Genomic DNA, 24,157 nt, shown 5'->3' with positions numbered 1-24,157 from the left:
TTTGGTGAACACTTGATGAACAGAGAGAAGAAGACCTCACAGAGAAGGAAACATTTAAGCTGAGCCTTAAATAGATGTAGGATTTTAACAGGTGGACACAGGAATGACATTTCAAATAAGTAGGGTTCTTCTGACTACCTGTCTAGTTCTATGATTGGCTTTTATCTCTCTGCCTCCCCCACGTGCCCAGTCAATAAAATCGACACTACTCAGAAGAGGAATGAGGCAGGCTTCTTCTATTCCTTTGAATATTTTCAGTAAGAAGTCTAGATTTTTTTTTTCTGATTCCAGGAATCTCTACTTACAACTGAGTCCATCTCGCCCTTAATTTCAGGGGAAATCAGAAGCACTCACAGAGGAATTGCAACAGAACTCTGTTCTGGACACTAGTTGAGGGAAGAAGTTGCAGAGACAGTGCACTTGGAGATAATCCAAACTTCATTGTGCTTAGGCTCGGAAGGTATCCTCCCCACACATACACACCCTGTGATCTTCCCAGCCCCGCAACAGCCTTAGCCCCTCTCCCCTGGCACCCCAGGTGTTATAGGTGATTGTTACTGGATAAAAAGGTGTGAGCTGCCCTGACCAGTACTTTCAAGGACATTGGGTAGTAGCTATTCCACTCAGAAAGCATGCCTTCAAGTGCCCCTGACTTTCTCTTTCTCCCTAACTCTTCCCACGCTTCTCGATTTCAGGTTTGTGGGCAGACCTGGAAGCTATGTTTATGTGTTCGATGGTTACCGCATGGAAGAGGCAAGTAGAGCCACTGGTGTTTCCTGCCTGGCTAGTGCTTTGTAGGTGCACCTGTCACCCCCAGCTCCATCATTATCCCGATTGCAGCATGGCTGAATTCATGCCCTTGCTTCTCTGAGCTCCCTTGGTCTAACCGCTCCTTCCTTTGTCTTTTCCTCTCTGCAGTGTGCTCCCGGGGGCTGCCTCATGGAGCTCTGCATTCAGCTCAGTATCATCATGTTGGGGAAGCAGTTGATTCAGAACAACATCTTTGAGATTGGAGTCCCGTATGTAATGAACTCTTCTCATCTCTCTCCTTGCTGCCAGGGCCTAGCTCAGTAAGGCCAGACTTTTAGCAGGATTTGCATGGCATCTCCTCTTCTCAGATAACTTGGCTATTTACTCCTCTGTCCACTTCCCCCATAAGGCAGGGCTCCTCCCAGAAGCCTTGTTTGCCAGTCTGATTCGGGATGTTTGAGGCCCAGAAAGATTAAGCCCTGCGTTAAGTACACGTAACCAGCAAGTAGCAGAGCTAGGAATCAGGTACCTCTAACCTCAAGGTGCATAATATTTTTAATGCTATCTGTTTTCCCAGTGAATAAGTAAAAGAGACTTTCAATATGGTGGACCGATGTACATGAAGTTTGAAACATAATTTAACCATTCAGAAAAATCTCTAAGAAGCTGTGGAATATATGATCTTAGGAGAAAAAGGATGCCATAGCTGGTGAAACACAGAATGGGTTTCTATGTGGATTCTCTCTCTTCCCAGTGGGTTTATACAAATTTCATAGAAGGGTGACTTTCAATTAGGTTTTGTGTTGCCATAGTGGTGAAAAAAACACCGACTCACAGCCACTAGACCTAAAACAAAGAGGGTGCAGCAAGTGAGAATCGACCTTCAGGTCAAAGAAAATGGAAACCATTCTGTGTTTCACTTCTATTGCTTTATGGTGTTAGAAAAAGAATCTGGTTTAGGGAACAATTTCAGGCAGCCCAGTGTCAGAGAGCTGGGAATTGCAGCGATAACTGGGGTAGCACTTATAGGCTGGACCAATTCTGTTCAGGAGGACAGAATGGGCAATCTGTACCAGACCTGGAATTCTTTGCAAAATTCGTGCAAGATTAACTGTTCTGGGATGGAACAGGCAGTCCCCAGAGGATTAGGTGAAGATACTGCCACACACTCCATCTCTCTCTTGGAGATTGACTATGTACATTATATTATATTAATGGTTTCGAGAAGCCCTGCTATAAAGAAACTTGTTTAATCTGCTTCTTTCCAGCTGTATTTGTTCATATCATTGACCAACGTTCTTAGTTGTGGATATTGGAATCCACTCTGGCTAGTTCAAGAATCAAAGGAATTTAAGAACAATAAGTGGCTAACAGAATATTCTTTAAGGGTCAGAGAGCCAGGCTCTGAACTACATAACCAGGAATAACACTGTCTACACTGCAGGAGGGCTTGCAGGGAATCACTGTCTCTACTTCTTGGCTCATGTGACTCAGATATTAAAAGATGAGAATACCAAAGAGCCACACCTACAAAAAGTGCAGTGTAAACTTACCTAGTTGTCTTCATCAGCTTCGGCTGCTACCGTGTTTCCCCGAAAATAAGGCCTAACTGGACCATCAGCTCTAATGCATCTTTTGGAGCAAAAATTAATATAAGATGTGGTCTTATTTTACTACAATATAAGACTGGGTCTTATATAATATAATATAATATAATATAATATAATATAATATAATATAATATAATATAATATAATGTAAGACTGGGTCTTATATTAACTTTTGCTCCAAAAGATGCATTAGAGTTGATTGTCCGGCGAGGTCTTATTTTCAGGGAAACATGGTATAACAAAATAACAGACTGGGTGGCTTGAACAACACATATTCATTTCTCACAGTTTTGGAGGCTGGGAAGTCTAGGATCAAGGTGCCAGCACATTTGGTTCTTGATGCGAACTCTGTCCCTGGCTTGCCGATGGCAGCCACTTTGCTGTCCGCTCAACATGATCTCTTCTTTGTGTACATGTGGAGAGACCAAGAGTTCTGATGTCTCTTCCTCTCCTTAGAAGGGCACTAATCCCATCAGGGGGCTCTATCCTCCGGACTTCATCTAAACCCAATTACTTCCCAAAGGCCCCACCTCCTAGAACCATCACATTTGGAGTTAAAGGCTTCAACATAGGAATTTTGGAGAGAATACAAACAGTCGATCTACAACAAAAGCTTGTCTGTTTTCTTTTTTCTTTCAACCGATGCACAAGATTTGTAGGTAATTAACTAATTAATTAAATTAAATCCCGCTCATCTTCTCAGAGCTTAGAGTTTAAGTTTGGGAGACAAAATAGATAACATGTGCAAACTTCATCAGAATTCAGAGTAAGTAAAGGTCAAGGATTTTGGAGCAGTCAAGGAAGGCATCCTAAACAGAGGGGTTTCTTCCAGGCAATGTCTGTCTCTTGAAAGAAGGCTGCTACCATCATGTGTAATAAGGTGGTCTGCCATTATTTTGTTTAAAGAAACAGTTTCTCTTGGGTGTGGACATCTTTTCTAAACAAACAGCAGACTGACTCAGGCTTATCAAAAACACCTCCTGACCTAGATGGTACTACAGATGGTGAAAGTAAGGCTTGTAGAGATGGCAGCTCCCTGATCAAAGGCTTGGGGCATGTCAGTGCAAGGGCCAGAGCCCAGAATCTCTCTAAATCTATTGAAAGGTTGCTGAGTCCTAGGTTGCTTGGGCTGAATGGAACCATTGGAGGCTGTATGATTCAACTCCTTTCTCCATGGAAAACTACACCAGAGTCACCTGCTTCCATGGGGAGCTGTAACTGTCTGAAAAATCTCCAGAGAAAGCTATTCTTAGTCTTCCTCAGGAACAGACTTAAAGAGCTAAAGATATAATGGAGAAAATGTAATTTACCTGGAAAGGAAACCCTTTTTAATGAGAACTCTACGTCAGGGAATGAGAATTCTCAACATTTCCTCATAAAACTTTGCCATCCCCATGCTCAGAAAAGATATCACTATTACCCACCACTAATTAGGCTGAATGCTTAGGATGGTTTTCTGCCTCCACACTGGGACCACCTCAGGTGGCCCTCAGGCACATGCTTGTCTTGCAGGAGGATTGGTGAGACTATTGGTGCCTGGGCATCTTGTTCCACCTCCCTGCTTAAGTCCGCCTCTAGCCATCAGCCAGGAAATCATCAATCTCGAGAAACTGAACCCTCTGAAACGGTCCCCTGTTCCCAGCTTTCTGACTGAGAGTTGCTGAGTGATAGTCATCAAGCAATGCTGGTGAAACACATGGTTGCTATTCTCTAGGAGTTTACCATCTCAGAGAGACGGCAGTTGTTATAGACAAACACCCAGAAAATACACAGACCAAAAAAAAAAAAAAAAGATATTCCAAAGCCACATCTAGCTTCTTTGAAGCTAAAGATCGAACCCCTCCACCACTGCTATAAGGGAAAGTCTGCATTCCCCTTCAACATCTGGGGAAGATACCTGTCCTTCTAGTAAATAAATCATTGTTCTGCTTTGAATGGATTTGTATATAGCTTATGGGCATGAGATGCCCTTTTTTTTTAATTCTTGGACATCTGCTCCTCCACTTAACCCTTTCACTCTGGATGCAGGAGCGTTTTATAGAGTATAAGAGAGGCAAGAACTCAGGCATATGTTTGGACAGTGTCTTGGCAGGTTTCCCACCCACCAACTCCATCAGCTCCATAACAGATATGAACACATGGTTGTTGGCCTTGAAGGCTAAATTTTTTTGTTTATGCTTATGTGTGTTTAATATGCCACAGCTAATTGATGGCAATTACATAGCAACTCATAAAGCTATGGACAAGTCACTTCTCTAAGTCTCACTGTCCTCGTCTCTTGATGAACATGATGGCATTATAACCATCTCTAAGGGGCTGTCATTTCAGCTCTGACATTCTATGAACCTCTCCTCTAGTCAGTGAAATTAGTCACTGCTGATTACAAGTACAAGTCGCTTCTGTTTCAAAATATTTTTCTTCGTTTCAGTTTCTAGTCTGCTAAAGGACACATGCCACATAATTATATAATTAAATTCATTAATGTAGAGCAAAAGCTCTTCCGTTAAACCCTAGGGTGCTTTATCTTCAAACTTCTTTATAATTCCATGGGTTATATTTTGAGTTTTGTCACATGAAATCACTATGATTATGATGATTGGATCTTCCATTCTCTACTCAGAACCCACTCTTCATAGACGAGTCCCATCCAATCCAGTGTTCAAGCACCTAACAATATCCTCCTGTACAACAGCTGGAAAACATGAAATAAGCAGGAATCTTTCATAGTCCAAAGAGAAATGACAGTTGAACCTACCAGTGAGGAAGGAGCAGTGTAAATTATACAAACTAGTGGTTTTTCAGTCTTTGGTCGGGGTACCTCATCGCTAAAAGGCAGAGATTGGGTGGGTTTAAGTCCAGGCCTTATAATGTACTCACTTTGTGATCTTGGGAAAGTTATTCTAGAAAGATTTTCATTCAACATGGCTATGTGAAAATACAGCTTAGATATATGTTCAACTATCTAGAAAATAGAAAATGTGGACATCCAAAAAAGGAAAAACCATTCTGACATGAAAACAGATAAAACTAGGTTGCACGGTCAGGCCTCATACTGTCCCTACTCATGCCACCCACGCTCCAGGGGACTGACACAGTTGTGGCAGACGCTTTCCAGAGAGGAGCTGGGTGTTTTTAAACATTAAATAATACTCATCAGTAGCACCCTCTGAGATAACATCAGGCATTGTAAACAACATGGCAGAATCTGATCTCGTGCTGTTCATTACCTGAGTCCACTAATGGGGAATTTACTCATCCCCGCCCCCCTCACATACTCCCCACCTTTCTCTTTCCCATATGTGTTTGTGCAAGATAGACTTTGGGTCCTAACTGCATAGTGTCTCTAAACATCTCACACTAAATCCCAACTGCTTGCTATAATTTTATCTCAAACTTAGTTCCAGTGTTTTGTGTGTGTGTGTGTGTGTGTGTGTGTGTGTGTGTGTGTGTGTGTGTGTAAGAAAGGATGAATGCTATTTTTTTTTTCAAGTTCCAGATTCTCTCCTGGGCAAAGACTGAGGTAGACAGAACAGATAGATCCACTTCCACTGGCAAAATGCCCCCCATCCCTTTTCTTACTAAAAGTACAAGATTACATCCCAAAATAGCTGTTAATATAACCTTGAACACAGCCAGTAAGATTTTATAAACTTTCTGCTTTTTTTTGGTAAATGTGATAAATATTACATTTCAAGACATAAAACAGTCTCTCTTTACAGCCATCACAGGCAAAGGAGGTCTGTGTTCTCCTCAAATACAGTGGAATCTGGCCATGAATCCAAAGTTTAAGGAACAAATTTGACCCTTGTCAGGTGTCAAGAAAAGGAATACATAGCTCAGAGGTTGATGTGTTTCTCTTCTTTGGCCCTACAGGGCTTGGTTCTGCCTTCTTTAATGAGACTTGAGGTCGCTGTGGAGCCAGGGTCTGTGGAGGACTGCCTGGGGCCCAGATTCCTGCGGCGGGAGGCCCCAGGTGTGACAGACACTCCCCATGGCCTTGGGGTGAGCCCATGGGGCACAAGTAGAGGAAAGACTCTGAGCCTTCCAGACAGTTTCTTAGACTTGTCATTAAAAAGGGACAGAAACATAGCAGATGAAAAGGATAAGGGGGTAACATCAAAGGAGTTATTTTAACGAGCAAGTGCATCATACGGTCAGAATCATAATCTGAAGTTTTCCAAACGGCCCATCTGTATGTTATACAACTTGCAGGATTCCTGTTAAATCCCACTCTTGAGGCACTTTCTTCATTAATTTTTTTTTAATGGTCACCAAGATTTCCTGGAGGGAAACTTCTGGGAAGGAGAGATTCATAAGAACTAGTTGTTGGATTTTGCTGTTTTTCCCTCGTCACTTTGACATGCCCTCAGTGTATTACACTGCTGACCACAAAGTCCTTCCTGAAGCTCTTCATTTGCCCTCAACTTCTTTGCCATGTGGTCTTCTGTTCCTATGACTGCTCCTTCCTTGCCCTTTGAAAGCTCCTTTCCCTCCATCCATCCCTTAACTGTTGGTATGTTTTCCTCTCTGCTCCATCCATGTGTTGTGCTCATTGTAGGGCTTCAGTTGTTCTCTCCATGATGATTCTCAGACCTTGAGCTCCAACCCAAATCTGCTTTCTGAGCTCTAGACCCATGTACAAAATTGCTTACTAGATATCGCCACTTAGTTGTCTCAGAGGACCCTTCATCTCAACATCTCCTCAAACTACCTCTTCTCTAGTGTTCCCTATCTTAGCTGTACCACCATCCACACAGATGCCCAAAGACCTTCGTTCCTCATTCTTCTTCCCTTCCCACATACAATTCACCACCAGCTTCTTAACTCTACCTCTTAAGCATGTCTCAATCTGTCTACTTCTCTTTGTGTCTACTGCAATCACCCTAGGCTCTGCTACCATAATCTCACCATAATCTCTCTCTTGAACCACTGCATAACATGACTTACAAGGCCATCGATGCCATGAACTTGCACTATCTTTATAAATCTTTTGTCACTTTCTCTATGTTCTAAGCATTTTGAACTCTAAGCATTATGAACCATTCTCACATTTGTCTTCGGCTGTTGCACAAATAATTCCCTCTGTCACACCACTCTCCCTCTTACCCTGCTTCTATCATCTTTCATCATTTAATTGGTTTATACATCTCTTCCTCACGGAAAACTTCCTCTGCTTTAGACCAGGTTAGGTTTTTTTGTTTTATGTTTTCATAATTACCTAAACTTCTCCCTTCACAATACTTAATCACACAATATTGGTAACACTTGTTTAAATGTCCACTTTCTTAGCCACTCTACCTCATTAAACACATCTGCTGTCCTATTGGTCACATTTGTTTTTTCTTGCAGACTATCCTTTAAGAACCCTTCATTCTCCTGTTCAAGCCAGAACTCTTTGTTCATTAAACCTCTATAGCTGTCAATCTGAGTTTGATCCAATGCTTCCTCTTTATGATGGATTCCATGTTTGCTGAATTACATATTGTTTTCTTTCTTGCTTTATATCCTTGGTTGGTAAAATACATCCTGTGGGAACTTCATGAGAATGGATTCACAGAAGGATAACTTCTTTGAAACCTTGCATGTGTGAAAATGTCTTTATTCTGCCTTTGTACTTGATGTATACTTTGGCTGGGTATAGAATCCTATTCTATAATCATTTGCCTCCTCAATGTTAATACATTTCCCTAGAGTTTTCTAGTGTCAAAAGCAGACGTTGAGAATTCTAATATCTTTTTTATTCCAAATTATTTTTAGAGAATCTATCTTTGTCTCTCTGGACCTGGAATCTTTTAGAATCTTTTTCATCATTCTTAGAGTTCTGAAATCTCATGGTGATGTGCTTTGGTGGAGGGATTTTTTTATTTTTTTCATCATTATGCTGAGTAGCTCCTTCCAATCAGAAGATGCATGTCCTTCACCGCTGGGACATTTCCTTATATTTGCCTCCTTCACCTAATTTAATTCTCTATATATTGTGTATCAATGGGAAGTATGAAAAGACTATACCCTTAGGTATATTTTAGCATTTAATATTAAAATAATAATAGCCATCATCTATTGAATGCTTACTATGTCCAGATATTGTGCTAAGAATTGTGTAAACATTGTTTCACCTTATCCTCATAACAACCCTGAGATGCCGGGCCTTATTGTCTTGTTATCATTCTAGACCAAAAAAGTCCTGCATGTGGTTGACTTAGTCTACTCAGACTTCCATAGCAAAATACTACAGACTGGGTAGCTTAAACAACAGAAATTTATTTTTTTCAGAGTTCTAGAGGCTAGAAAGTTCAAGTACTGGCAGAGTTTGGTTTCTAGTGAGGGCCTTCTTCCTGGTTTGCAGATGACCACCTCCTCACTGTGTCCTCACATGGTGAAGATAGAGAGAGAGAGAGAGATCACTGTCTCTTCCTTTTCTTATAAGGCTACTAATCCTATTGGATTGGGACTCTACCTTTATGACTTCATTTAATCTTAATTACTTGCTGAAATATAGTCACATTGGGTGTTAGAGGTTTAATATATGAATTGTGGGGGTGGGGGAGGGGATGATTTCAACCCATAGAAGTGGTAGACAATGTATAGCTTGGCTTTAATGGAAAGATGATGCTGTTTATGTTATTAAGACCTGAAAATATTTGAGTTTGAAGGAGAGCATCTTTCTACTATTTTCTGGACACTCTCTCTTCTGCATGAAGGGGGTGGATAGCTCACCTGTTAGACAATAGGACTGTTTCTTGTTGCCTATCAAAAAGCAAGAAAAATTCAGTTTCTTTGGGTTTGCAGAAACCTGATCCTTGGCAGGGGAGCCTTTTATTACTGATAAAGGACCTCCTCAGGTTGTCTTTAAGTGAAAAGTAGTCTCTCTAGTGTCCCCCATCTGTCCTTGGATCAGAGATGACTTCATGTCAAAATTTAGTTTGTTTCTCCTTTTTGTCTGCAGAACTAATTCTAACCTCCAGAGGCTTTTGGTGACTGGTCCATTTCTTTTCCAGAAAACTAAAGAAACTGTTTCGGAAGCTGAAAGGTGAGACAGAACTTGGAGAAACTGACTCTGCCCATTCAAAGCATCCGGAGCAGTGGGACCTAGACTACAGCTTGGAACCATACACTGGTCTGACTCCAGAGTACATGGAAATGAGTAAGATCTCAGGTTCTTTCCTTCTGCTGAGGGCAGATTTAGACAAGAGGTTGGGGAAATGACTGGGGCAGCCTCTGCTCCTTCCTGGGTTTCATGGCTACACAATGTCACTTCCAGTGCCACATGAAAATTGAGAAAGATGGGGCAGAAAGAGTCCTGGTATGAGAACCAGGAGCAACTCTTATCACCAAGCTGATATGAGGATGATGTCCTCTTCCTTGGAACTCATCATCTATGAAATGAGAAGTTTGGTCTCTTAGGTCTCTTCCTAAGGCTTCTATCATTGATAAAGCTGAAAGGAAAATAGTGAAGTCTGATGTATAAGAATATAGTTTCCATTAAGAAAGAGTAAAGTAGTCCTATGACACTGGGGACAAAGGTGTATACATCTTTGACATGGAGAACATAGGAGAGTCCCCCACTCTGATCAGGTAGGGCTGAGTAAAATGTCAGCTCTTCTCTTTTAAAAGTTGGGGATTATTTTGTATAGGGGGTGAAAAGTACATTTCTAGTTAAAGACCCTCTGGTTGTTCTTGCATAACGCTTTAAAGCAGGAGTGCATGTAGTACAGGCTGATAGAACACAGTTGTTTTACATGTGGTTCAGAAGACATGAGTTTTCCATTATGAGAAGTATCCCAACTTAGACCAGCTGCCTTCAAACTCTTGGCTACTTGTGAATAATCTTGCTTTTTTATTGAGGTGGATATTTGAGAAGCCTCTTTCCAAGACTTGGAACTAATGAATTAAAAACATAGGACCAAGAGGTCAGACATATCATCTAAACATTTACTCAATCTAGAGTGTTGGAGAAACATTAATCAGATCCAACAAAAGAATCACTCAATACTTCATATTATTTTATTTCCATAGTGACTCCTGCCTCCTTTGTTTAATTACTTTTAATAGGGAACCACCAATGCCTTTTTGTGCACCAGGTACCTCACTTGCTATTTCTAATTCATATTCTCTTCTGTTTGTAAAAATGTGTGTATCTATGTTAAGGATAGAGAGATGGGCAAAGTCGAGATTAGATGGCCACAAAAGATCTGTTCTAGCCTTGGGGATCTAAAATTCCAGGCAAAGCTTGAACTTTGTGTTCTAAATAAATGCACCAGAGAAGAAACAATCATTATATCTGCTTCAGGAATAATAGGCAAAGAAAATATCAAGACCTGGTTTATGTAAACACATAGCTCCCTTATGCTTTTCACCTTTAGCTAAGTGCTACCTCTAATCCCTCTCTTACCAGATACTTACACAGAGATGATTATTTGTGTTTCAGATACCATTCTATGCCTGCCATCCTCTTAGAAAGAAATTGCTGCCAGAGATTGAGGCTTCTATTTGAGAAAGGGCTTACAGTAGAAATCCTTGAGCTCTCTCTCTCTCTCAACCTCTACCCTCCAACTTTAGTCCCCTACACCCACTACCCAATTATCTGTGGGTTTTATATGCCTTTCTGTCTAAATAGCTGGCTATTTCAAAGCTTCCTCTTTTGAGTGATTAAGAGCAGAGACCCTTGAGCATACTCCCTGAGTTCATTCTGACTCTATCGCCAACTAGCTGGACAGCTTTGGGTAAGTGGCTAACCTTTGTGTGTCTCAATTTGCTTTAGCAGTAAAAAAAAAAAAAAAGAAAAAAAAGATACCTCATGGGGTTGTTGTATTTAATGAATTAATAGTGTCTAACACATATAAAAGCTGTGTTAAGTGTCAAGTGTTGTTTCTCTTAATGGCCTTGAGGCCCTAGGAAAGCAGATTGTAGGGAAATATGCTCCACTTTATCAGCCATTGTATCATTGAATAGACAGCTACTCTGTGTTCAAACTTGAGCACTTACAAATTAATGAGAAGAGGGAAAAAATGAGAAATAGAAGACCTGGTGACTTCTGGAAGAAATTCACACCAAGATTATGGAGAGTGAAAATCATTCTATAAATTAAAACACACACACACACACACACACACACACACACCCTACTTACAGGTTGTCAGGGAATGAAATAATCATATAGCAGAAAGTTTGAAAATAGAAAAAATAAGGGAATATCTCCCCAAACTTTCCTTATTCAAGTCCAGCTTTTATTAGCATTTTGGTGCCATTTCATAGACCCTTTTTGTTATGTATATAACTTTAAAAATAAAGTTGTGAACCTATGTGTGATCAAACAGTATGATGAATATTTAAATTAAAAAAATATTACAGAAAAGATAATTTGCTATTAACCCCCTCAAAATACTCCCCCTGTCTTTGAACACACTTATCCCATCGTTCTTGCCACTTTCTGAAGCAGTTCTGGACGTCCTCTTTCGTGTCTTTAGTTGCATTATCATGTCTGCCTCGATGTCCTGAACCGATTCAAAATGTTTACCTTATTCAGTGAATAAGGTGGATGAGAACACACCATGTTTTCATCTGGCAGAAATTGCCGTATACCAGAAGTGATGTGTGACACAGAGCGTTGTCATGATAGAGGATGAAGTAAAGACACTCACGAAAGAGGACGTCCAGAACTGATTCAGAAAGTGGCAAAAAAAAAAAAAAAAAAAAAAAAAAAGAATGATGGGATAAGTGTGTTCGAAGCGAGGGGGAGTATTTTGAGGGGGATTAATGACAATGTGTCTTTTACTGTAATAAATTTTTAAAAATTTAAACATTCACCATATTTCTTGATCACACCTTGTACACATTTTTTCTTTTTTAATTTAGCATTCTATGAATAAATATTTCCAAGTTGTCACATAATATTCAACATGTATACCTGTATAATAAATAATCCCCTTCATAAATGTACTATAGTTTACCTGTATTTCAATGAAGTGCGTTGGAGGCTCATTTTTAATTCTTGCCCCCCCTTAATGATCTAATATATACTATCTTCATGTATATAATCTTTTGCACATTTAGTATTATTTTCTCGTGATAGATTCCCACAGATGTGATTACTAGATCTGATGTACAGCCATTGTATGGTTCTTGATTTATTTTACCAAACTGCTCTCCGAAAGCATTAGTTCACCTACCCGCATAAGAAATACCCTTCGAGTGAGTTCATGTTATTCAGCATCGTGAAGTTGTGTGATATGGAAGAATTATCAGCGTGCAGTAAGCTTGAGATGCCCAGGCCCTATGCCTACCTCATTCCACCTTGTTGGCCTGAATATTCCAGACTCATTTTTAAGTTTTTCACAGTGCTTCCTTTGTGAAGTCTTCCTAGATAAAGCCCCATTCCTCCTGAGAGGAATCATTAATTATTTACTTCTCTGTCCCAGCATGGCATGTGATATACATACTGGCGGTGTATCTTACAAAATCGTGGTAAAACTGCTCACATATCTGCCAGCAGACCCAGCCTATTAGATTCTGAAGGCCAGTGAGCAGCGACTCAGGCTTATTCATGTTCATATCCTCCAGAGCCTTGTACATTTCCTGGCACATAACAGGCACATGATATGTCTGATAAACAAAGATGAGTGAATGAATGAATGAATTTCTTAATTAGCAATAGAAGGTTTCTTAACGTAGATAAGCTTTTTACAACTTTAAGTGTCAAATGAAGGGCCATTTTCAACGCAGGGCTTGATTGATGGTGGGTCAAGGATGTTCTGAAGAGTTTTCCAGCTCTGGGTAGGAGGTTGCACTTGATCCCTAAGTTTCCTTCTGGTTCTGAGGATTTACATATAAGTAATAAGATTAAGGAAGAGCTTTCCAAGGAAAAGGACTGGCAAGTGCAAATGTCGGTTTTTGGGTAGGGAGGGTTCAAGTAAAGACCTGGGATTAATGGACAGCCCTGAAGACCAGACAAGTTTGCATTTCATGTCAGGCACTAGGGAGCAGTTATAATACCTTGGCCAAAGCTGTGACTGTGTATGAACTCTGTTTCCCTTGAGGAAACAGGCAGTAAGTATAGGAGAGAGATAGTAAGACTAAGGAAGGAATGAGGAAATCACAGGTAGGCTCATTCATTTACTCATTCATCAAACATGTATTAAGCTCTTAGAGGAACAATTATGGAGAGAGAGCAGAACAGTCTCTTCAATAATTCAAGTTGATATTTTCTTTATTAGTTTCATGTGTACAAGACAATGTAATAGTTAGATATTTATACCCCTCACACAGTGATAACTCCCCTCCCCCAATCTACTACCCCTCTGACATCATATATAGCCGTTACAGTTCCACTGACTCTATTCCTTATGCAGTACTCCACATCCTGTGACTATATTTATATATATATATATAAAATTATAGTTAACATTCATTATTATTCAGCTACAGCTTCAGGTGTACACTGCAGTGGTCGGGCACCTACACTGTCCATGAGGTGGTCTCCCTAATAAGACAAGTATCCATCAGATACCCTACAAAATCTCCACAACATTATTGACCATATTCCCCAAATTGTCATTCGCATCCCCATGGCAATCTTGTGGCCACTGATTGTGCTTTCTAATCCCCTCACCCTCTTCCCCGTCCCCCAACCCCCCATCAAACAAACCTCAGTTTTTTTCTCTATATCTCTGAGACTGTTTCTGATTAGTTTGTTCATTTATTCTATTCTTTAGATTCCACATATAAGAGATCATATGGTATTTGTCTTTCTCTGTCTGACTTATCTCACTTAGCATAATGTTTGCTAGGTCCATCCATATCATTGCAAATGGTAAGATTTCATTCTTCTTTATGGCCGAGTAGTACTCCATTGTATAAATGTACCGCAGTTTCTTAATCCAGTCATCTACTGATTCGCATTTCAGTTGTTTCCAATATTGATTCAGTCAGCAATCCAACTGATATTGATTCAGTCTTTTCTGGAGGAGGAAGCCTGGATCACACATGGGTTTGTCAAGCTGAGCTTCACAGAAAGTGAATTCTGTAGGCCATTTCATTGACTGTCAATCATTTTAGAGATATGACTATTTTATTTCATATTTTATATAAGTATGAGGACAATAGTTCTGATAGATTCATTTCTCTTAACTCTGGATTATTCTCTTCACCCTTTAAAAACGGAGTATTTGCCCCATATACAATAAAAGACTGCAGAATAAACTTTACCAAATGATGACTTCATCCAGCAGTGTAGGCTAAGTGTGCTTTGAAGTGTGCTCTGGAGTCAAACCACCGCAGGCTTCGAATAATAAGTCTGCTGCAGCAAGTTACATGACTCTGAGCTTGATGTTTAAAGTCAGCCAGGCCCAATTTCCGTATCTCAAAAGTGGGTTTGATGATAATATCACCTACCTTATTAGGTGGTTCTGAGAAGTAAGTGATGAATATAAAGTCGTTTAAAAAACAGTGCTTGTGCACATAGGGTCTCATACCGTGTTTCCCCGAAAATAATACCTAGCTGGACAATCAGCTCTAATGAGTCTTTTGGAGCAAAAATTAATATAAGATCCGGTCTTATTTTACTATAACATAAGACTGGATCTTATATAATGTAATGTAATGTAATGTAATGTAATGTAATGTAATGTAATACTGGGTCTTATATTAATTTTTGCTCCAAAAGACGCATTAGAGCTGATTGTCCAGCTAGGTCTTATTTTCGGGGAAACACGGTAGAATATTAGCCACCATTGTTATTGTCAGGAGTCCAATTTCTTTCTCTTTAGTCTAGAAATTGACTAAACACAGTTTGAAGATCCTGAATGTAGTGAGCCCTGGAGGGTCTTCCCATCCTATTGTGAGAGGCAGTAATATTTAAAGACTGAGGATACCAGACTCCAAAGCAAATCTGACTTTCATTCAGAAGCCTGAGATATAAACATTCCAAGAAGTTTGTCTTTTGAGAGAACCCTAAGCCCTTAGGGCTATGCTTGAGAAATCTGGCATCTCACATGCGTTCTTTGTATCATCTGTTTATCTAAAACTGACAAACTTTCGTTCCTCTAGTCATCCAAAAAATAATCACTATTGTCTTCCTAACTCAGAAATTCAGTTATACTCCTTAGAGTCTTCCTCCAGCTTCTGAAATGCAGCCCAAACTCTGAGGCCCTTGGGCCATTAACGTGGGTGATGAGACGAATTTCTTCTGTTATTCACAGTCATTAGAGGAAAATCTCATTTTTCTTAGTCATGAATTTATGTCCTGTCAAACTAATAGGAGGGAGGTACTTTGGTGATAGTGTATTTACTTATTCATTTATTCAGAGTGAAAACCAGATAATTATTCTGAAGGGCCAGAGGCTGTCAGTCTCCTCGGCTCTCTGGGTATGGACACCAAGACCTGTAAGAACCAACTGATGGAAATGCATGGGGCAAACACCTCAGAAATGGAAATGCATGGGGCAGACACCTCAGACACCAGGTCCACCTCAGACACCAGGACATCAACACCCTTGTAGCCTCTCCCAATTGTTAGCTTGAACTCCTAAGTTCAGAAGGAGCATCCAGGATTTGACATAAACCCTGTCTTCTTCTCCAGGACTCCTTTCTGACTTTGCATCAACTCTAGCTGGGGGGAGAGACCTGCTCCGTATGATCCTGAGCCTTTTTTACTTATGGCGCCTTACCTTATTCACTTCACCTCTATGAAGAAGTTTGGATTCCCATTGAAGCCCTCGCCACTCCTCCTTGGTTACCTGTAAATGCCTCCTAACTTGTCTCTCAGCTTCCTTTCTCACTCTTTCTTCCCTCTTTCCTTCTCACTTTTCTAAAATGCAGTTGAGACCATATTATGTTTTCTATTTGAAATCCTTCAACGCTACTGACTTCCTTTAAGCTAAAATTCAAATCCCCTAGCGTCGTAGCCTGACCAGGGCGTCCAGGAGCTGGCTTCTGCTTTGCGGGCCCTTCCTGGTGCCGCATCCATGCATCTGCTTATCTCACATTCCCAGGTCTGAATTGGCCTGTCTGCCTGCAGCAAGTTCTTGCTGAGCTCTGCACGTACAGACACATCTCTTAGAAGCATTTTTGGTTCTCCCATCCTCAGTTCCTCTCTTGTCTTATAGGTGCTTTGGTCTAGGAGGAAATGTGAATGCTTTAGGGGCAGAAGATGAATCTTACTCCTCTGTAGTCACAACGCTCAGCACAGTTCCTAAAACATAGTAAGAGCTAAATAAAATAGTTATTGAATGAATGGCCCTTAAACTCCCCTTCTTTCAGTGGCAGGGAGATAGAGGCCTCACTTCTCTTTTCTATGATATTTGGGCCGGCCTCCCTTTTCACCATGGACATATTTATATATATTTTTAATACACAGCAATTTTCATCTCCCAAGACCAAAGTAAACCCTGTTTATTATCCGGGCTTCCCTCAAAGCAAAGTCACTTCTGGTTTTAATTTGCTCCTTTGCCTTCAGGGATCAAGTCATTAGCGGAAGTGGACAGAGTGGAATGCTCTCACTCAGACTTGGATTTAAGCTCAACTCCAATTTCAAGTCTTTCCCTCTGTACCGCTCCCCTCCCAGCCATCCCTAAAGGTCGTGGTGTGTCAGGCACTGGGGATACAGAGGCACCAAACAGGGCCTGGGCACTTCCAGGCCCTCGGCGTCTAGCGGCAGAGAGGGAGATGGGCAAACAGTGAAAAGAAAGGGCCACATTGTCATAGAAAAAAATGCAGCTAGCTATGCTTGCTTCAGAGAAGTTAGGTCTTTGCTGCTTTCATTTGACCGAGCAGAGACGTGTCATAGAGGATTATTCATTCTCTTCTTCGTTTGGCCTGTAATTGCCTACTGAACATCCTTGGGTTTTAGAAACCGAGGCAGAGCAAACTCAGGGCTGGAAATGGGAGACTTGTCTCCCAGCTGCCATCTCAGGCTTGTTTGGGGACTTCAGACAAGGCCAAGCAAGAGAATCCATCTCAGGGGAATCACTTCTCAGGCCTTCTGACTGGAGACTTTGTTCCCGCGACTACTTCTTGAGTTCTTCTCTACCATGTTGTGACCCCACCATCCTCTAGACCCCTAGCTGAGGAACAACCCCCCCATCACTGTTCCTTCATTCTTCTGTGTCCACGCAGCCCTGTCCAGTGGGTGGGTCTTTCCTCTGGAGTATTCTGGAAGCTGCTCCTGCATGTAACCTCTTAGCCTCCTCCACTTGCTACGTTTTCTGCTATACCTTCAACATAGCCACTGACAACCACCATCTCGCTACTATCCTGTTTATTCTTTCTGAGGTGTAGTGTTGGTCTTATCAGTGTTGCTCAGAAACTTCCAGGGTCCCATATCTTTAACAAGGCCTTCATGGGACATCCTGTCCATTTATTTAATACTAGGCCCTTTTGCATACCCCAGGTCTAGCCCAAATGAACCCCACAGATCATTTCTCACCCACAAGCTGCATTTTACTCCTTTGATGCCTGACCTGGTATATTATTCTCCTTGCCCTGGAATTCCCTGTGCCTTCCTAGTCACCTGACCAAAACCAGCCCTTATGCCACCTCCTCCCCAAAGTGCCTTTGCTTCTCTCTATTCATCCCTCTCCCCTTTCTCTATATTTTAGCCCATTTCCCCCACAGGACTGCAGACAAGCTGCTTCCTAAGACAGTGATGCTTGTTGGTAACTAATTTCCCAAGGGCAGGTTCCTCCAATCTCAGGGCCTTTCCTAGTACCCACCATAGCATGGGCCCTGAAAACATATTGTGGAAAACCTGTAAAGGAGTGACTGAATAAATGAGAATATCATTTATGTAGTGTCCCCTTTCTCTTATCTAGGCAGAAACAATCTCATTTCTAGTAATGCTGCCATCAATTTTCATTTAATGGGCTGATAATCCAGTAAGTGGATTATCAAGAATGGTGGTTACTTATTTCTCATTCTCTGCCTCCTTCTCCTTTTATGTCTCCCCCTCTCCCTTCTCCACGTCATTTCTGCCTTCTCTCCTCCCCCACTCCAGGCCTATTATGTACTCTTTTCCAGGAAGTAAGTCAGAGAAATAAGAGAAGGTGTAATATGAACCCATCCACGCTACTCATAGGTAGCAGCTCTGGCAAACATCTTGGTGGGAGAGAAGACTGAAGTCCACACATGTCAAAACTTTGTGAAAGGCAAGTGTTTCTGCCAACCCATGGATAACTAAGACTTATTGATAGTAATCATATCACGAAGTAAAAGCCCCTTTTATATTCAGATGATCACTGTCAGGCAGAGTGAGAGCAGTATCTCTTCTTCCCATCTTCCCAGGATGTCAGGTGAGAATTGGGTGCTAACCCAGCTCTGCCTTTACCTAGCAGTATGACCTTGGGCATGTCGTATCATCTCTCTGGGCCTCACTCTCCTCCTTGACATTATAGTTGACCCTTGAACAATGCAGGGATTAAAGGCACTGAGCACACCCCCCATAGTTGAAAATTACATATAACTTTTGACTCCTCCAAAATTTAACTACTAATAGCCTACTGTTGACTGAAAGCCTTATCAAAACATATGCGGTATGATCAAACAATACAGTGAATGTTTAAGTAAAAAAATATATATATTGCAGTAAAAGACACATTGCCATTAAACCCCCTCAAAATACTCTCTCTCACTTCAAACACACTTATCCCATTGTTCTTGCCACTTTCTGAAGCAGTTCTGGAAGTCCTCTTTCGTGAGTGTCTTTAGTTGCACTGTCGTGGCTGCCTCAATGTCCTGAATCAATTCAAAACATTTATCTTTCATGGTCATTTTGACTTGGGGGAAGAGCCGGAAGTGTCATGGTGCCATATCTGGTGAATAAGGTGGATGAGGACACACCGTAATGTTTTTATTTGACAGAAATTGCCATATATCAGAAGCAACGTATGACACGGGATGTTGTCATGATGGAGGATGATTTATGGCACACTTTAAAACACACCTTCTCTCAACCATAGCTCACATGTGACTGACTGCACCGAACAAGTTGAAACTTGTCACACTATTACTAAGGTTCAACGTTCTGCTTCCCATATTGAAGATCCCTGCCTTTCTATTGAATGGCACTCGGCAGCAACATTCACTGTATTTTTTTATCATACCCAGTAAACAGTTGATTAACACATATTTTGTATGCTATATGTGTTATATGCTGTACCTTCACAATAAGATAGAGAAAATAAAATGTTATTAAGAAAACCATAAAGAAGAGAAAACACATTTATGGCACTTTACTATATTTATTGAAACCATAAGTTTAAAAAAAAATCCACGGATAAGTGGACCTGTGCAGTTCAAATCGTTATTGAAGGGTTAGCTGTTTAGAGAATTAGACCAGATGATGAGTGTTTCCTTGCTGAAATGCAGCCCACTGGTCTATGGTCATAATCAATTGTGTAATGTGTTACAGGTAATATGCTGCTGCTAATAATGTTTTAAAAATATAAGATTATATAGAGTTAATTTCACCCTCACTTTCTTGCATTTCTAGATTATTTTTGAGTGAGAAAGCAAGGAAGTTTTCAGACTGCACAAAACCTGGCTACACCAAAGAAGTGAGTGGTGTGCTGTAGTCATTTTTCATTGAGTGTCTTCAACAGAATAGTTTCAAACCATTGAACCAGATGACCTCCAGGGGCTCTTCCAGTGCTGGCATCCTAGTTCATACATACCAGCTAGACAATGCTCCTAGAATCCCAGAGGCCCAGGGAGTGATACGAGTTGCCTAAGGTCACCCCAGAGACCCGTTAGTGGAACTGAGTCTAGAGCCACTTTCCAGATAATTCCATGAAAGAATTTTATCAGGACCTGTGGGAATTTGGGCTTCAGTGAAGGGATGGGGTAGAATGAGGTTTTCTGCTTCCTTCAGAACAAGCTAGACCTCCCCAATTCCAGAAAGGACCTTGTCTTGGGCTTTGAACAAAAATGAGAGCAGTGAAACCAAAGCTGCGTGCTCCCTCTGGTGTGCCTGACATGGTGATCCCTGGCCCTTCTCTCAGCTGTCAGCTTCCTTCCCCAGTGATCCCCAGGACCACCCATGCAGACAGGAAGTGCTCTGCGCCCACTCCGAGCCTGTCAGTTGTAATGGTGAGACAGGTCATCAGTTGAGGGAGGCAGCAGGGAGAGATGTATTATATTTACATTTTTCTAAATTGTGCTGGAACCAGGGCCCAGGGCCCAGCAGGCATGGGGGAGGGGCCATGAGGTGAAGGGGAAGCTGGGAGTGGGGGGAAGGCTGGGAGTCAGCCTGAGGAAGGGCATTGGGGGTAGGGAGCTACCTCTGGGCAGGATTCCTGGTGGGGATGGGCTGGCTCCAGACAAAGAGAAACCTGAGAGTGAGGGATTAAGCTGGAAAAACCTGTGAGAGGAGAAGCAAGCTTTCGAGGGAATCTCCAATATCAAACCCTTTTCCTGAAGAGCTTACTAAGAAGGACTTCAAGGGTAGTCCTTCATCCCCCATCTCTGAGGGGAGGAAAGAATGCTGGCCCAGGAGCAAGACTTGACATTAATCATCACTGTCCCCAACCCCAAAATGGGGCTTCAAAGCTGCTTTGCTGCAGGCCCCTCACAGCCCAGTTGTGGAGTTTTCCTTAGGGCCTGACGAGAGGAAATACTTGAGTTGCTTTAAGAGCTGCAAACTAAGTTGTCTGGACACTTGCAGCAGTTTGACTTTTACAGAGTGGAATTTGGCATAAAAACATAAGCCTAAATTTAATCCTACAAGAAGAGTTTAGTGACAAGTTCCAAAAGAATCTCTTGATGAAGTTTTATCACCATCCTATCAGATCAGATCAATAAATGATCCGACTGTCAGTTTTTCTCACCTGAACACCAATGGTCTAGATTCATGTTATTCACTAAATTGTGATGGGAGCTTCTTGAGGCCAAGACTTTTATCTTATTTATTCATAGCACTTAACCACAGGGCCTGGCATACAGTAGGTGCTCAGTAAATGTTTGATAAAGAAGGAAGAAAATGAAAGCGTGTTTTGAACTGTGGTTGTTTTCAGAGAATAGATTATAGAGAGGAAATGTAACAATTGGAAAAAATATAAAGAATGAAAAACTTGATCCTATAGAGAGGACCTTAAAGATGAAGTGACAGTTGGACTCTATAGACATTACCATTCATCAGAACTTTCCAGATACCTTTGCTGTATTGATTTAACTAGGACAGTCTACCCCCGTTTCCTACCTCCAGGGTCCAACATGTCTTATTTTGAAGTGCTTGTAATTTGGGAATGCTATCCTCTTAAGTAAGGGTAGGTCTCCTGTAACACAAATTAATGGACTTATTATCTGATAGTTCAGGAAAAATACCCCATGTAATAGTCAACTACTGCTATGATAATGCTTTATAACAAATACCCCCAAGTCTCAGTGACTTACAACTGAGACAAAGAATAAAGAGCAATGGAAAGAGCTGGCTCCAGACATTACCAAATGCCCCTCCCTGGAAATGGTCAGGTAAAAGTAACAGCTTATTAAAGAAAGAACAGAAAGGGCTGAGGCTTCAGAGAGAGCGATGACTTAGGTGGCATCCAACATTCCTTCTGACTCTGATATTCCTTGGTTTTGGGTGGTAGGGATCATACTGGGCAACTTCCAAGTTTCCAACGGAGGCTGAATATATAAAACTAGTCCCAAGGGTACCTTAGCTATAAGTGACAAAATATTCCAGAGTATCTGCCCAACCATCAGCACTGAAGCCTGCATATTCTGTCACAGAATTCCAAGTGTGTGTGCAACAAGGCAGTGGCTCAAAGAACCAGGAAATTCCTTTCCTGGGCTATCCTGTTTATACAAACTGAGTCATCCTACTGGATAATCAGACACCTACCATCTTCTCCAAATGGCACCTAAATGAGTTCAGGCAGCATCCAGGGTCTCATTCCAGTATTTCTGGGAAGTGGGGTGAGTCACAGGTCATTTCTCTCTGCTTCTGAAGCATGCATTGCTTTTCATTATCTGTGCTAGGAGTCCCTCTCTCCGTAAAGACTTAAAAGAAAAGGCAAGAGTATGTCTGGATGCCACACCCCTCAGTGTACTACAGAAGGTTCCTGACACACAGGAGATGCCCAGTCAGGTGCTTGAGAAATGAATGAATGAATGAATGAATGAATGAATGAATGGAAGTCTTTTAAGTTAAAACTTACTGAAAACTCTATCATTTTCCAGTTTCTTTTCTTGTTTTAACGTCAGGAAGCTCAGAGTGAACGTTTTTGTTCAACCATAGCCCCATTATGAGTCCTTAGAATTTGCACATTTATTTCTCCCTCCTTTCTCTGTTCTTTAATTATTTTTTTCTAAAATTCCATAAACCTAATTGTGTGTTCTTCTTGTTGACTTTTTTTTTTTTTACAGCCTTTTGGGAAGGCATAAGGGTGAAGGAATAAAGCAATCAAAGTTCTCAGTAATGATTTGTTGTTTGGGAACTTCTTTCCAGTCATGGCTAATTTCACTGCCCTTCCATCTCAGTGACTGCATGACCACAGCCCAAATAAGTAGATGGGAGGATGATGGATGGATAGATGGATGGATGGGAGGAAGGATGAAGAAATAACTAGCCTTCACATTCCCATTTTGCAGGCAGATAAAGTAAACAAGAGTGAGTAAGCCAAGACATTAATTTGTTCACTCAGTAAACATTTATTGGAAATTCACCAGGCTATTGTCTGAAAATCAAAAATGTATCAGTAGATCTCACCAACTCGATTCTCTCTAGTTTTGAGAAGCTGAAACTAGGTCCACTAATGTAAGAATTTTGAAGTGGCACAAATACTGGCCAGACAGGAACAATGACACAGAAGACAGAGCGGATAGAACACATGTGTATGTGAATAAAGACACTTTGGAGAATGAATATATCTGTACAAGAAAAGATAGAAATCAGATTGGAGAAGGCCCAATGAAAGAAATGTCAGATGTGTGAGAGTAACGAGGGAGGGGGAAGGAAACTCCTGCATTAGGATTGAATATTTACATTTTTGATAGTGAAAGGACATTGAATTTGGTTGGCATCAAAAGCTATCTTTGTTTCCCAGCTTCATCAGTTGCTAGATGTGTGGCTCTGGGAAAGTTATTTCACCTCTCTGAGACTCAGTCTTCTCACCTGTAAAACAGACGTAATCGTACTTGACACTGAAGATTATCTTACGAACCGGAGAGCATGTTGCTTACACATGGAAGGTGCTTAAGAAATGTTGGTTGAAGCTCCATGACCTCTGAAGGTTTAGAGTTTTGCTTAGAGGGGTTGGAAGGGGAGCCACAGGCAGATTTTTCCAGGGAGAACATAGTGTCCAGGCCTTTACGCCTCCTGTGGCTGAGAATCACATTCTCCAGCTCTATGCTGTCACCATTAGCAGGGTTAACCTCTGGAGTCTCCCTTGACTGTAGCTAGCCTTGTTCCCAAGGGAGAGAACAGAGCTTCTTATGGTCTGTATCACACTATCAACCTGAGATCTGCTGTTATAACTAGACTTTGAATTCTTGAGTAGCAAGACTCAAGAAGTCATCGGTCCACTCTGCATCAGAAGGAGCTAATATTTTTCCATATATGTGGGGGTGAGGAAAAAGGGGGAACTAAGTCTCCCTTAATCGCAAAGGAATGAGGAAAATGTGCCTTGCTGGTCTGTCCCCGTGTGACATTGATTTATATGCAGTGAACTCTTAATACTTAAGCTGTTACTTCAAGGCATAGTCCTTCCTGTTAGGACTTCCAGGGTTTGTGAAGTGAGCTCAAGCCATTGTATAAATCCCAAGGGAATTCCACTCATTGTCTTTATTTCCTAAGTAGTTTGTGAATT

General features: G+C 41.2%; 1 protein-coding gene across 1 annotated transcript in view; it reads left to right on the top strand.

Moving 5' to 3' along the window:
- The window catches only part of ANO2 (anoctamin 2), a 309,723-nt gene that overhangs the window by 264,251 nt on the left and 21,315 nt on the right, over positions 1-24,157 (top strand). Inside the window, exons 18-20 of the mRNA XM_081059630.1 lie at positions 696-753; positions 919-1,019; positions 9,359-9,504. Of these exons, the coding sequence (XP_080915756.1) occupies positions 696-753; positions 919-1,019; positions 9,359-9,504 (305 nt within the window). The remainder of the gene's footprint in view (positions 1-695; positions 754-918; positions 1,020-9,358; positions 9,505-24,157) is intronic.

This window comes from Rhinolophus hipposideros, assembly GCF_964194185.1.
Source record: "Rhinolophus hipposideros genome assembly, chromosome: 9".
In the NCBI taxonomy this organism is placed as follows: Eukaryota; Metazoa; Chordata; class Mammalia; order Chiroptera; family Rhinolophidae; genus Rhinolophus; species Rhinolophus hipposideros.
The sequence above is the reverse complement of the archived record's forward strand: the minus strand, read 5'-3'. Positions and strand labels throughout refer to the sequence as shown.